A 15,406-nucleotide genomic window follows, 5' to 3' on the forward strand; every position below is an offset into this window, starting at 1 on the left:
GAGTCTTGTGGGCGCAACAGCGTTTGTTTTCCGTTGGAAATCTGGATTTGCAGTGCTTCTGCACATTGTACATTTGGAGGGATGTAGTTGTGAGAATGGGCCAAGTGACCTTTAGTCATCATTTCTAAGTATGAGCTGCATCAGAGTTTATGTCATAGAAATGAATATATGGAGGGTAAATCTGAGTTTAGGTGAGTTTGACCTCAGCTTCATCCCTGGATGCTTTGCGCGCAGCATTAACGTGTTGCAGTTATTTTTTTCAGATTTCTATTGCATAGATTTTACTCTCAACCATGATTGTCCTCAATCACTGAACAATATGAATTATAGATAATTACCCTCACAAAAGCAATGGATGGTGCGTAAGCCAAAGTAGCTTACTCATTTTTCAAACCATAGAAAACATTTTTATCATCATCATCTTATTGACCAAATGGCACAAATGCGCAGCTACTTGTTGACACTGAGTAATCCTTGTTTTTCATTTTAGTGCTCGACTCAACTTTCTTCAAAATAATATTTCGATTTTTGCACTATTTCGCATGATTAAAAAAAAGTGTTCATTTAATCGGAAAACAATCCCTATATCATCAACATTAATAAGACGATGCGTCCTGACTAGAGAAATTGAACAGTTTGTTATCATGTACCACAGAGAACCTAAGAGGGGCGGTGCTGCCTCCTCTCCTCCCCCCAGCTTCTGGCTGTCGCAACAGGGATGGCTGGATCGGGGCGTGCGCACTTGTGAGCAGCTCCCAAAAATACTGAGAGGGGCGGGGGGAAGAGGGGGTGAGACAACCAGACAGGAAGACAGCTCCAGATCGATGAGACCGAGGTGAAAATCCACCACCTAACTTGGCGGCAGCAAAGTTTGTTTAGTTGTTTTTCCTCCCCTCTTCTTCTCACCTTTAAGCCTCATTGCGCGCGCACTGATCCTCTTGCTGTCCATGAAGATGCCCAAATCCTCCCGTTGCGTATTCCCATGTTCCTCCCTATGGCTGGCATCTTTGGCTACTTTGGTGGTGCAGTCGGTGCTCTCTTCCTCCTACTCTTCTTCCTCTTCCTCCACATATCAGAGATCTACAGCCGGTGGGAAGCGGCCGGGCTTCATGGAGAGGACGCTGGTTCTCCTGGATGTCAACACACGCAGTCCGATCAGAGTCCTCAACGACAACTTCCTCTCTCTTCAGCTGGACCCCTCGATTATCAAAGACGGCTGGCTGGACTTTCTGAGGTACCAAACAGCTTTTCTTCTCGCCAACAACATTGATATGAAAGCCTATCGGTGTCTACCTCCAAAATGTTTGTTGGTTCTTTATTCATTACGCACGCAGCCACGTTGTCTGAATTGTCATGGAGAGAACCAGCACGTTTCCCTCTTGCTCAGGGCACTGAGTGGTCCAATGCTCCTCATTACTGAATGATTGTCATCGACTGGCAAAACGCAAACCTGTCAGATAATTTAATAAGACGATGTTGAGGGTGAACGACCGGTTCAGAGTCTTAACATTTTGGGATTATTGCTGCTAGTGCACAGTAAACAGTGCACACTGATACCTTACCGCGTGCCAATAAACATTAGGCAAAATTGTGTCCATCTTAAGCCGTCTTGTCTACAATGCAAAATGCCAATTGCAGAAGACATTTAGTTGTTATTGATTTCTCTTAAAACAACTAAATTATATTATTACTTATGGGGTCTAGTGCCAGGATGCTTTAAGAATGCATGGTGATTTTTTTGACTGGTTGTCCTGCAGTTGTATGACTTTTCACCTGCATTTCCCAGAACCGTCCAAATTTTAATAGACGCAAATAACCTGCACCACTAGTACATGGTTTGCCCATGATTATGAATTATGACCATTTAAAAGTCAAAATATGGAAATATCAAGATTCATCGTACGATGGATTGAATTTAATACTTAATACAATCTATGATTTAATAGTATCGGAAAATGCGTCACATTATTTAGTTCAGCTTGTAAACCACATTGCATGATTGTCAGAGATTTATAAGGCAAACATTAAACCAATTTGGACAGTGCGTTTAATAAACTGGAAACCATTAACTGACAAAAACTGAGGAGATCATGTTTTACTCTGTGAGTCATTTTTCCTCTAAGATAAAACAAACCACTCAATTAGATTATTTTACAATATGTGAGTAAAAACACTGTTCATCTTCAACATCACATGCCATATATTCACAATTTCTCTCTTTCACACCCGTTACAACGTTTATTTCTGTCCTTTTAAAATTAATATTAACATGTACCTTCATCAGCAAGTCGAGTAATGGTTAATACGTTTTATCTGAGACTCAGATACGTCCAACAGCAGATGCCTTCAACAGTCAATTCAACAGTTACTCCAACTCTTGATCACTAAAAATGTTCATTCCTAATAAGCTGATGCAGCATAAACAATAAAACAATATAAATAGCTGCAAAAGTCGATAGAAATACCCTAAACACTAAGACACCATAGTCGCTCAGACACACATGATTTTCATTTCAAGTGTTGCAGTATTATATTAATCTTTCGTAAGGGTAGAGTTTCTTGTTACTTTTCTTAGGAGAAAAAAAAACATCCAAAAAACTGTGGCACCCCGGATGTGTCATCGCACATATTTTAGAACTATAATTCAAGAGCCTGTTATATATCATTCAAAAACTGTTGAAAATTTTTTATTGCAATTAAAACTTGCGTTTTATTGAAACCACCTGTTACCTAGATAACGAAGCTGAGCCAAAATAAAAACATCAGGGAACAGACTTGGTTTTCTGCTCATCTGCTTGATAGATATTAACGTATAATAAGAGACGTGAGGAAGAAAAGATGATGCTGGATTACATGAGTCTTACATATTGCTCTTTACAGAATCATCTTTGTGTTACAGCTGTATTTTTGACGTGTATCTGGCATCAATGAGTGACCCTAAACTGCACATTAGCTTGGTAACGATATGTAAATAATTAACAGAAATGCAAAACACATACTGCTGGATTCTTGTAATGCGTTTAATGGGAACTTTCGTGCGTAAAACACGAAACCTTAACACCTTGGATAATTTGACGGTTTATAGTTTTCGTGAGTAGATGTTGTAGGCCGGGAGGCAGATTTAATTGTATTAGAAAATGTTACTTTGTCACATTTTTTGTTCAGCTTCTAAATCACGTTTCATGGTTATCAGGGAAACACATTACATATTGTTGTACAGTGCTTTTAACAAACTATGAAACATATACGGACAAAACTGAGGACATGATGTCTTATTCTGTGTGCGTAATTTTTCCTCTATAATTACAATAGATCAATAAAAACAATTTTTATTTCCAATTTCCCAACATGACATGCCATTCCTATTCACAATTTCTTTCTTTCGCATAACCTCCTTTACAACTTTATTGTGAGTTATTTGTTTATTTACATATCGTTTTATAATAATATAAAAAATGTTCCTTTATCAACTACAATTTCAACATTGGTTGATCAGGCTGATATATCAACGTGTCTGTCCTGCAGTATGTGCGCCTGTCGGGCGTCACTTTATGAATCGTCCGTAATTTTATTGTTTGGAGCTTAAACAGTGTGACACGTAGGCTGTAATAAAAAATCCAGGGACTTCTAACAAAATAAAAATCCTTGTGTACCGTGAGCTCACTTTTTCACGTTTTCAGATTTCAGTGGAAATACATTAAACGTTTCGCTTGAAGAAAACACACCAAAAAAACAAATGACACGCTGTCAGCAGCTGCAGATTATTGTTTCTGTCTGTCTTCACAAAAAGCTTCGAATAAAACCATAACACTCCCCAAATATTACATACGCGTGTTGTTTCAGTTCCATGGTCCTTCAGGTTACACCGTGGCTCCCTGCTGTTGCTACTTCCTAATATTTTCCCTCAGTCAGGATGACAGATGGTGTTGAAGTCTCTTTCTTGGGCTCGCTGCTGTCAAAGGGAAAAACAGGGTAGAAGTTTTGGGATGGGCCTGGGGTGCTTTAACATTCACAGATAAGTTAAATAACTTACACCGAGCCCATCTGTCTCTTTTTTAAAAAGAAATTGTATGGAAATTGGCCCATAAACAATCTGAGATAAAGTAAACTGATTTAAATTATCCACTTTATCGCTTTTCTGCTCTTCCTAAACATGTCCGTGATTATAAATAGAATCCACAAATATAGATAACAGTTTAATAACGTACAGTTGTGACACTGAAGGTAATATTTCTCAAGTGAGTATCATTCTGTCTGTCTGTGTGTGTGTGTGTGTGTGTGTGTGTGTGTGTGTGTGTGTGTGTGTGTGTGTTTGTGTTTGTGTTTGTGCGCAGCTCCAAGCGGCTCGTAACCTTGGCGCGCGGCCTGTCGCCTGCCTTTCTGCGTTTTGGCGGAAAGCGGACCGACTTCCTGCAGTTCAACAACCAGAAGAACCTCGCCAAGTTCAGAGGGCCGGGGCCAGACTACTACCTGAAGAACTACGAAGATGGTGATTAGACACGACATTTCTCTTCGTCTGCTGTTCTCAATGTGTATTTGTGACTTTTTACAGGATACGATGGTGTTTGTTCCTCGTCTGTCTGTGTTTTTCCTCTCTGGATGAACAGTCAGACGCACCGAGCACATTTAATGCAGAATTATTATTTCCTCCAGCAGTTGTTTGTTTGTTCTCCACAGCGTCTATTTGTGGTAAAATACAGCACGTTGCCAGTTTTTTAGGGGCACCGTGTTTAAACTAACACCGACCGACTACAACGAGTAGAGCTTCTCTCACTAGGGTTATGTTCAAGTTTCTTAAAAAACATTTTTTAGGGAGATGCCTCTGATATTTCAACACATTTTAGCTTTCCCTGTTTAAACAGAGTGAACAAAATATTCAAAAGACTTCTGATTCTAACACAATTGGCTAAATTACTGTACCCCAAAAATACAGCCTCCAAAATGATCATAAAGTTGAATAAACACCTCTTTAAAACGTTGTCAACAAAACTTTAAAATAAAATGGTATTTGTATAACACATTTGTGTTAATTTTCAACTGTATATTTTCAGAAAAAAATATGTTACAATTACCACTAACATATTCTGTTTTGGGAAAGTAATAAATGTGTTTTTTAACTTCTGACACATATTACCTTTTGCTAAAAAATATCAGTACATATATATTTTTAGGGTTGCAACGGTGTGAGATATTTACATTACAATAACTATCTCGCAAAATTAAAAAAAATATTATTATCAGTTACAATAAGCCTTAAAGGAATGAAAACAGAAGTTTTCTGTTATGAAAGTATCTAAGATCATGGCATCCAGTTCCAATTTTTCCGGTACAACAGCTGGAGGTAAGGGGTGCGGGTGGGAAATGGTGAGGGAGATGATGTAATGATAATGCAGATTTGTCTGTATGTCTTTGTTTTGCATTTGTGTCTTGAGGACCCCCTTGAAAATGAGATGCTACATCTCAAAGGACTGTCCCTCCTATACATTTCAAAAATAAATTAAAGTTTTTTTTTGGTTAAACAATAACTTCAGTATAATTGAAACTTGATACCATTTTACTGGAAGTATATGTAAAAATGCAGGCAAAGGAGATGTAAGTGCCAAGAGAGATTCTCTGATTGCATTTTTTTCAATACTGTATATAAGAAACTTGATGCTGCATGATAACCATTAACTTTCATACCACGGTATACCATGAAACCAGTATATCTGGTATATTCTAGTTCAAATCTATGACAAAAACAATATTAAAATGGCGTTCACTTCTTCCATCTGTGTTGGCTTGCAGATATAGTGCGCAGTGACATTGCATTGGACAAACAGAAGGGCTGCAAAGTGGCCAACCACCCTGACATAATGCTGGAGCTGCAGAGGGAGAAGGCTGCCACCACACAGCTTGTTCTGCTGAAAGAGCAACTGTCCAACATCTACAGCAACATTACAATAACAGGTAGGAGATCACACACACACAAAATAGGTCTTTCTTGAGCATTTGCTCATATTCTCAGGAGCAAGTTATCCATGCTCAAATAGCGTAGTCTGGATTCTGGTCGTGCACGATCATACATATGTGAACACACACGGTTCAAAGCATGCCAATGTAAACCCTCAGCTTTCAGAATGACAAATGTAATTTGTAAAAGAGGAAAGCAGGGATGGATGGAGGAGAGCAGCAGGAGACGCTAGTAAACAGAGTACTGACATTTTTGCTGGTTACAGTTAACTCAGCCTGACCGCAGAAAGAACTCTGGAGTCCTGATTTTGGGTGGGCTGCCTTTCTTATCTGTTACTGTGATTGACTTGGATGGAAATGAGGAGCTACAGCAGAGGAGAGTCAATGAGGGAATCGTCTGTTAAAATTACAGCAGTTTTGGGGATCAAGTTAGTGAGTGAGTGCATAAACAGGCAGAATTAGTGTCAGAAACGATCAGTTAACACTCCGTGTGTGGTTTTAAAGAACCAAAAAGTAAAAGTTGGTAGAATATGATAATAGGAAAAAAACTTTGTAACAAGAAGATTAATATACAGACATAAGAAAATAAAGGAATTAATAGAAAAGCACCAAATATTTAACCACTGAGCAATACAAAATGTATTGATATCATCGAAACAATATACCTAATGCTAATCCTAGTCTTTATACAGAAACATACATGCTTCGTATCCTCTTTAGCATCTTGAAAAGACAGCCGGTGGGGATTGTCTTTTGCGTGGGAAGGGTTTTATTCCATAACAGAACCACCCAGAAAGTGAGTTTTGAAAGCCAAAGAGCACCTGCAAAAATAATTGGGGACTTGGGAGTTGACCCAGCAATCCAATTAAAGACAATACATTATTTATGTGTTATGAGGAAGTAAAAGTCAGACTTAGAGAGCCCGTTAAAGTTAAGCCCAGGTTCATTGCAGATCCAGATAATATGAAATATGGGGCCATGCGTTTTGAGAAAAACATTGTTAAATTTATGTAAAACAAAAAATCAAAGTATACCTCAGTAGAATCCAGTTCGATGTATCGCTGTTATGTCTGGTGTTACACACAGTTTGCAGTGTGTTTTCCATGTATTCAGAGGGTCTCGTTCCCCAGTGTTGCCGAGTGCGTGATAGATGTGGGACAACATTTATCAGCTGCGTATTTGCAGAGGCTCTCGTGCGCAACAGTCAAAACATGGTCCTGTTGCATTTATCAAAGTAGGCAAATACGCAGAAGAAGAATTAGGACCCACTTGTGTGATGGGAGGTTCAGTTCAGGAGTCACATAGAGTAGGAACCTATTATTAATTTTGTAGTGTTGCAGCTGTGCTGAAAGGCACTATGGCCCTTGCGATCTTTATTTTTATCCACACACATGTAGGCCTAGCACTCTCAGATGTTTACATTTGACTTTGCAGTTTTCATTAATCAAACATATTTTTGATCAGGCATGCTGATGGTGATTATGTGATGATATTTTTAGTTTGTTTTCAGGTTGTTGAGAAACAGCACAGGTAAAAGCATAGGATGCGTAGAAGCATGTGTTGTATATTTCATTGAGTAGAAGGTGTCTTGTAAATACAGAAAATAATATTACATGACTATACTGCTGTGCAGCATATCAGTATCATATCAATGTCTTGGTATGAGACGAAATATCGTCTCAGACTGTGGATATCATAATATCCTAAGTCTTGTATTTTCCTGGTTTCAAAGGCTGCATCTCAGTAAAGTGATGCCATTTTCTGAACTTAGTGGACTGTTTTAGCTGTTTGATAATTTTATTTTACCCACTTAGTTATTGTTTTCACATTTATCAAAAATCTCATTGTGTAAATATTTTGTGAAAGCACTAATAGTCAGCCCTGCTATATTATCAAGATATTGTTATTGTGGTATTTGGTGGAAAATATTGTGATATTTTTTTCCCCGTATTACCCAGCCCATTACTATGACATTGGCAAAAGCCATCAGAAGTCCCAGACAGAATCTAGTCTTAACAAATTACCATCATCATTTGAACTGTTGTAATTCAGTAAAAATAACTCTAATCTAATAAAACCATGGCTGGGACAACTAGCCTCTTACTCAAACATGTGGTAAAGTGACAAAATTAAGACCACATTTCCCATAAACCCTGGTGCTTCCTGTCACAAAGAGGATGTTACCACTTGCTCAGTCTGCCCAGCTGCAGTGGAGGCCTACAGAGTGTTCTCAGTGATGGACGAGTAAAAATAAACCCAGAAATGATTTACGGATAATAAAAATATGAATAGCTCTTTTTACTTATTCTACTGTGGGGAGACTCAAATTTAATTTTCTCACATTTGAATGTAAATATTTAAACTGCTTTTACAGGTGGGAGTATAATGAAATATATTCGACACCTTGATGGAATAAAACTTATGATAATCGTGAATCACCACTGAATGTTTTTCTCCCAGTCACTAGACATTTTTGCATCATTTTACTGACTGATTAGGGCCCTATGGGGGTTTTTGTCTTCCTAATGTGAACTCCTGTCCTATTAAGGGGTAGAAGTGAAGCTGAGAGAGAGAGTGGTGCTGTGCTGTTTTTGAGCAGGTGCTGTAGTTGTTATCAGATTGGTTGGCTGGGAGAGGACTTTATTTACATAAAGCTGATTTACTGTGAAGTGTTCCCGCTCATTCCTTCAAGCACAGACACTAGCTGCAGGATTGACCCCTGGGTAATGTTGTTCAAAGTCTGATGGGTATTTTTCAAAGATGAAGGTTGAACAGCTATTTTCTGGTACAAGACACGGTCTCTAGTGGAATCTAACATACATTAAGTGTTTTAGTGACAAAATATGTCACCAGAATGAGCAACGATGACACTGAAAAACGTAACATTTTTGCTTATGGTTTATTATTACACACAGTTGTTGTGTAACTAGAATCTGTGGTGGAGAGAAACATTGGTAGAAAGGCACTTGGGATGTGTTTAAATAAGGTCTGGTAACAATCAGCCAGGATTCATCGTACATGTGTGTGTGTGTGTGTGTGTGTGTGTGTGTGTGTGAGTGAGTGTGTGTGGGGAGGCAGTAGGTGTTTAAAGGACCTTTAACAGTCTCACTCCATCCTTTTCCACTCACCACTGTCTGACCTTTGACCCAGGCTTGTTAGAGCTATCAATAATGGGGCCACTCTGAGCTAACACACACACACCTGCACACACACATTCAGCTGGAGAACTAAGTCGGGAAAATAGGCCAAGCCCAGACAAGGTCATGGTTAGGGTCATTGAATGTCTCCCTGCAGGAGTGTATCCCTCCATCAGGCATCACTTCTTCAATTCTCTCTTCTTCTCCCTTCATAAGTCCCCTCTTCTACACATCCTGACACCTCTCCCTCATTTTCTCTCTCTCATGTTTACTGTTAGTGTAGCTGTGTGTATTGTGACTTCATGTGAAAGTCCTGTGTTTATTTGACACTTCAGAGAATGAGGCACTCAGTGCGTTAAACTTGTGACCTCTAAGGCCTCGTCCGTGTGTTTAAGGCTCAAAGGATAAACACAACTCAATTTAGAAATTCCTATACTGTGTTATTCTTGTCGACCAAGGCTGGATTATCAATATTTGAGAACACGGACAAGAAGAAAAGTCTCCCAAAACAGAGAAATTGGAGAAGCAAGGGTCAAACAGGATGTTTTCAGTTATAAATTCTGCAGCTGCTGGTGAGACAGTGAATAGGAAACTTATTTTGCTTCTCTTGGAAGTATCAAGGATTTCTCCTTAAATGCTTTCTTTGATTTTCAAGAGAGAGGAAACAATGAGCACAACTGGAAAGGATACATAATTTAATCAGTTGGAACAAACACTCGCCTCACATTTACTGCACAAACAGAAAAAGCTGTTTTATGGTAGATAAAAGCCAAAATACATCATATCTAACATTTGGTTTGCATTGACAGATGTTCAGTGAGAAAGAAAGAATTATTCTTTACAATGCAAAAGATAAGTAATTCTAGATTAAAAGTAGTAAGTTGGGCTGTTACTAATAATTATTTTCATTATCGATTAATGTGCTGATTGTTTTCACAATTAATCAATGAAATGTAAAGTCCAAAGTCTAAAGTGACTTCTACAGATTGCGTCTTTCATCCAACCAGCAATACAGAACCCAAAGACTGTACATTTACTGAATGACATAGAAAAGCAGAAAAATCAGACATTTAAAAAGCTGGAATCAGCAAATTTTTGACATTTTTGGTTGAAAAAAGACTGATATGATTTATCGATTATCAAAATAGTTGGCAATTAATTTTCTTTTATTAGTTAATCCACCAATAGTCGCAGCTCTTCTGATAAGTGTGCTCTAGTTTCAAGGATTTATTTGGAGTTTTTAATAGGAGTTTGAATCAAAACTTGGTCTGTTGCAGTTGGGTCAGTTATTTTTATGTCTTTTGGACACAAGCAGCGACTGGAAATCAGTGGCGGAGAGGGAGACTGGGAAGAGGAGCCATCTGGATGAGATGGAGGGGCTAAGTAGGACATCACTTTTGGAAGAGCAGTAACCCAGATTGGAGATGAGCAGGAGTTTTAGCACTGGACAGAGCCAGGTTCATGGGTAGAAAATAAAAGAGAATTATACTTTTGAGATTTAATGTAGCAGATTTTTAAATCACTGGATTCCCGTGCAGAAACTAGAGCTCAGTGTAGCCAATGTAGCTGTGTGTTGCAATAAATTTTAGCGATGATACTGAAATGAAGTCAACAAAGCACAGGAAGCTTGTTTGACACCACACATGATCCATGACGTTATACTTTTTTTGACATTCTTTTGGTAAAGGGCATCGCCATAATGAGCTTTGTATTATTTCTGTATGAACCAAAAACTGGGTGTTGTGACCAGGCAGATGGTATGCAGCCTGACATCATGATTTAGACTTTCCTCTCTTGCTCTTTCTCTCTTTCATAGTCTGATCTCACTTGTGTAGTATCAAGTGACACAAATGTTTACAGAGTCTAATCAGTTGTTAGGTTTAAGTAAACATCACTAAAAGTGCATCGGACATTAATACCTGAGCCCCTCTCTTTGAACTGTCACAGAGGTGCAGCAGTCACAGCCAGAAGCCTCTCGCTGAGATCTGCGGGGCTCCACTGGACGGAAACATGAGAAGAATGACAAAATAGAAAAGTGTGAAGCAAAACTTATGTGACCCTGCTTTCACAACAAACGCATAAGTGAAACAGAGTGGGGCCTTTTATTTTTAACTGCAATAGTGGCTGTTAAGAGTGCAGAATGATTGTCACAGTCCTGATTTTCCACAAATCCAGGCTGTACATTTTGGCACTGACAGGCGCTGTTGGATGAATGTGCAGCAAGAGCGATCTTAATGCAGGAGGCTGGAGTTTGTACTTGACCTGCTATTAATTTTCACCTTTTTATTTACCGTTAGCCCCTTGAAACCTGGATCAAATGCTTTATGAATGGAGAAATAGAGGGATATTTTCTTTTTGTCACAAACTGTCTCACATACTTCTTTCAGACAATAGTGACATTTTCAGCAAGTATAATAGAAAGTTATTTTCATGAAAATTACTATACTAATATACACAGTTTATTTGCCATGTACATTACACAGTCTTTCCCTTACTTGATTATAACAACAATAGTTTATACTTACTCCTACTCCTTTTCAAACATGAAAAATCAAATTTTTGTTGTTTATCAGAATCTTTTTATTGAGTTTGTGTATATAATCCATTTCAATGGTTATTTGTTTGATTTTTTAAAATCTTTTTTGTTTTGTTTGTTTTACACGTTTGAAATAAATACCAATAATTCAGTCAATTAATCAATCAACCAATCAATCAGTACCTTGGTTGCCATATATAGATGTTGTCTCAAACAAGAATTTAAAAAAAAAGGTTCTGATGGACATTATCACTGAACATACTGTAGGTTGGCAGAATTGTCACTGTTGAGTAGCTGTGTAGTGGAAAACTGAGAAAAAGTTGTCTTTGTACACATCTGATCTTTTCTCTGATCCTACCAGGACATAAAAGAACAGAGCAAAAAGTATTTCTATGAAGGGGCGACCTCTAGCTCACCAGGTAGAGTGTGCGCCCCATATGCCTGAGGCTTCTGCAGCGGCCCGGGCTTGAGTCCAGCCTATTGCCCTTTGCTGCGTCTCACTCCCCCCTCTTGCTCCCACCTTCCCTGTTTCACTTCAGTTGTCTTATAAATGAAGGAAAAAAATCCCACGAAAAAAAAATGTTAAAAAATCTTACTATGTAAAATTTGGAATGTAACTGGTGTAACATGAGAGCACACATTTCAGTATTTTACATTTGCTTTAGCTCATCAGAATTTCAATGAGTTCAACTCTTTCTGTAATGGAATAATGGAGAGAAGACTGAAGGGAATTCATGTCCTGACAAAAGCCATTATGAGTCTCTAAACAGGACGTAGAGATGGCAGAAGGTTAAAAATCTGGGAAGGCAAACATTAGCAGCAGGCAGAGAGATGGATTTTACCAAGCATCTGTGAAGCGCTTGAAAATGTTTTCATCAAAACAAACTGGCACAGCTGTCTTTAGTCAGAGGCCCATAACTTTCTGTTTTAACTCATTTGAAAATCAAAACATATTTTCTTGCAACAGTGGGAAACGTGCTCCATCTATCCTGTTAGTTCTGCTACACGACCCCTCCCAACTTTTTATCCATTCTTTCCTTAATCTCATGTTCAAGCCTCTTCAGTAAGGAAGGAGTATAATTATTTCTCCAACGTCTGCCTTATCTCATTTGTTTAAAATTCTCTCAGTAAATATGCGTGCACACAAGCTTGAATTGTGATGGATTCAGTTTTTGGTGTTACAGCTGTCTCAGTACCCAATCCATCTCCAGCCTGCTGCTGAATGCAGATTTATTAGAGCTTCTCCTGCCAAGTTCTACACTGTAACACCACAGTGCAGCCAGTTGCCGTGACGGTGAGAGAATGCATTTAATCTGTTTTGATTTTTTGATATCCATAATGATATTATTGAATATGAGCAGTCATTGTGGACCTTGGAAAGTGAAGTGGTAAAACAAAGAACATTAAAGGTTATGTGTATGTTTTTACACATTTCGGATTGCCCGGCTGTTTGCTTGACTGTGCTATTTAAAGAAAAGGACCTGAAAACCTGCTGTGCTCTACTGCCAGCAACTGAGGGGAGTTGAAACACATAAATCTGCTGTGAGCAGAACACCCACGGGTTCTATACAAATACATTTAGTCCTGGAACATCATCAAACAGTGATTCCAAACTGATTTATTCAACACAGACTTAACTGTCTCTAACCTGTCCACAGTTAGATGTAAGATTTATATCCTCCTCTATTTAGAAGGCAAGTTTACCATATTTTAATGAATGTTTTGAAGAAAGAGGTTTAATCTCTTACCTTAATAATTAGTAATTAAGTATTTTGTCCTTCATTTTTTAAATTTTGGCACTAATTACATTATCTGCTTAATCTATAATCTGCTTCTAACATTTAACAAGAATTTAAAATGAAAAATTTTGTATTGATTAAACCAGTGGTTTTTAATTTTTTTAAATCACAGAAAGTTAGTGCTTTTTGTGCTTGAGATACAATATCCATGTAAATTCTTGAGTTTTGATCTCATTTTCTGTTTCAACTTTTTAATAAAAAATGACAAATATACATGCAGTAGAAAAAATCTAATAAAAATAATTTAAAAAATAATTGACAAGGGAAAAAAGGGAACAGGGAAGACGAGGAGTGCAAGTTATGTATGCAAGTTCTTTCAACATGAGAAAAACACTTAAAAACAGGCGATAGACTGCTTTCCCATTGCCAGTAGAAGAGAGCCCATGAACACGGCTCTGCATTAGATGATTGTGCTTTTCTGTGTGTTTGTTTTTTTCCCCCTGTGTATCACATTTAATGTCACAGATGCACCGTAAAAAATATTAAACAGCAAAAAAAGCAGTATGGAGGCCAGTGAAAATATTGTGGTTGTGGTTACTTCTTTTTTTAAAATATCTTTTACTTATTTAGTTTCTCTCTCAGACTCGGTTTGGACTAAATTTTGAACAATGTTTGAGAGCTTGTTATATTAAGGCAGATGGTGTTTTGTGGCTGCATGTTATTACATCGCCCGGCAAAGGGGCTAAAATTAGCTCGTCCAATGGGGTGTCCTATTTCCATCACTGCCAATCGGAGCTGGAGCTGATCAATAGAGTTATCTGTCCAAGGGGGTGAATGCGCATTGTAACCTTTCCCAAAAAGCCACATGTTACTGGATGTTAGTGGATTTTTTTGTCCATTGGGAAGGGAAGCTTAAACGGAGGAGATATGCTAATGGTCTGTGGTCAGAAATAAAAAGATTTCTGATCCAAATGGCAAACTAAACAAAAACTAAGACAAGCCTATAAAGGAATCTATAAAAAAAAACACCAAGTTGAAATATAAATGGCCTTTTAAAAGAGCTCAGCTTCCTATTGCAATTTGGGTTTGGACTCTACTCAGCTTGGTTTTAGGGTTTCATGGCAAATTATTTGTGACAATAGATAAAATGATGCCAACACATTGATGAAGATTTATTCAAATTAGACCAAGGAGTGCTGTGGAAATCGCTGTGTCTGATTTGTACTGGCATGAATAAGACACAGCATAGTGAATTCTTGGCATGTGGTGGCGGAACACCAAAGAGAACAGCTGCCTGATGCTGGAGCCAAACCCACCTTTCAGGTACTGAAAAAAACGCTTAAAGGTTCAGTGTGGATTTAGGGGGATATAGGCAGAAATAGAATATAATAAGTATGTTTTCTTTAGTGTATAATCATCTTTCATGATTGATTTAATCATTTAAATCAACACAGTGAGCGGGTCCTCATCTATAAAGGATGCCATGTTGCTCTGCTATGTTTCTACAGTAGCCTAGTACAGTAGTTTTTACGTTGGTCACCATAGTGATATAATACAATACAATCTCTGGCTTTTGTTAAATCTCTAGTGTCGGCAAAAGCATGTTGCACGTCGCTGGTCCATCGCTTGTGCTGTTAGCTTGTTTATTACCTGAATGGCGCTGTCAAATTCAACATCCAGCTGACACCCATTCAAACTTTAAAGCTTTATGAGGAAAACAACCCAAACTGTGGAATATTTGTATTGAATGGCCAAATCTGATTTGACTGCCGTAGTTCTCAGTCGGGTAGAGCCCTAGTTTTTACTCCAGTTAAAAAAAAACTCCTCAGCAATGAACATTGATGTAATTCTATCTGGGAGAAGTTTCAGTTGGTCACAATCTGCAATCCTCTTTGCAAGGTGACACTAAATCTCCCGAAATCTTTCACCATGTTCCTTTAACAGTGAGAATCTTCACAAAATCATAAAGAACTTTGTCAGTTGCACAGTTGAGCAAATTTTCTTCTTATTTGACTACAATTGTATTTTATCTGCTAAACAAG

General features: G+C 38.1%; 1 protein-coding gene across 1 annotated transcript in view; it reads left to right on the plus strand.

Moving 5' to 3' along the window:
• The first annotated feature begins 735 nt into the window (after positions 1-735).
• The window catches only part of hpse2 (heparanase 2), a 70,315-nt gene continuing 55,644 nt past the window's right edge, over positions 736-15,406 (plus strand). The window contains 3 exon segments of the mRNA XM_042502298.1: positions 736-1,234; positions 4,335-4,489; positions 5,788-5,949. Of these exon segments, the coding sequence (XP_042358232.1) occupies positions 948-1,234; positions 4,335-4,489; positions 5,788-5,949 (604 nt within the window). The 5' untranslated portion in view covers positions 736-947.

The sequence above is a fragment of the Plectropomus leopardus genome, chromosome 15 (genome assembly GCF_008729295.1).
Source record: "Plectropomus leopardus isolate mb chromosome 15, YSFRI_Pleo_2.0, whole genome shotgun sequence".
Lineage (NCBI taxonomy): Eukaryota > Metazoa > Chordata > Actinopteri > Perciformes > Serranidae > Plectropomus > Plectropomus leopardus.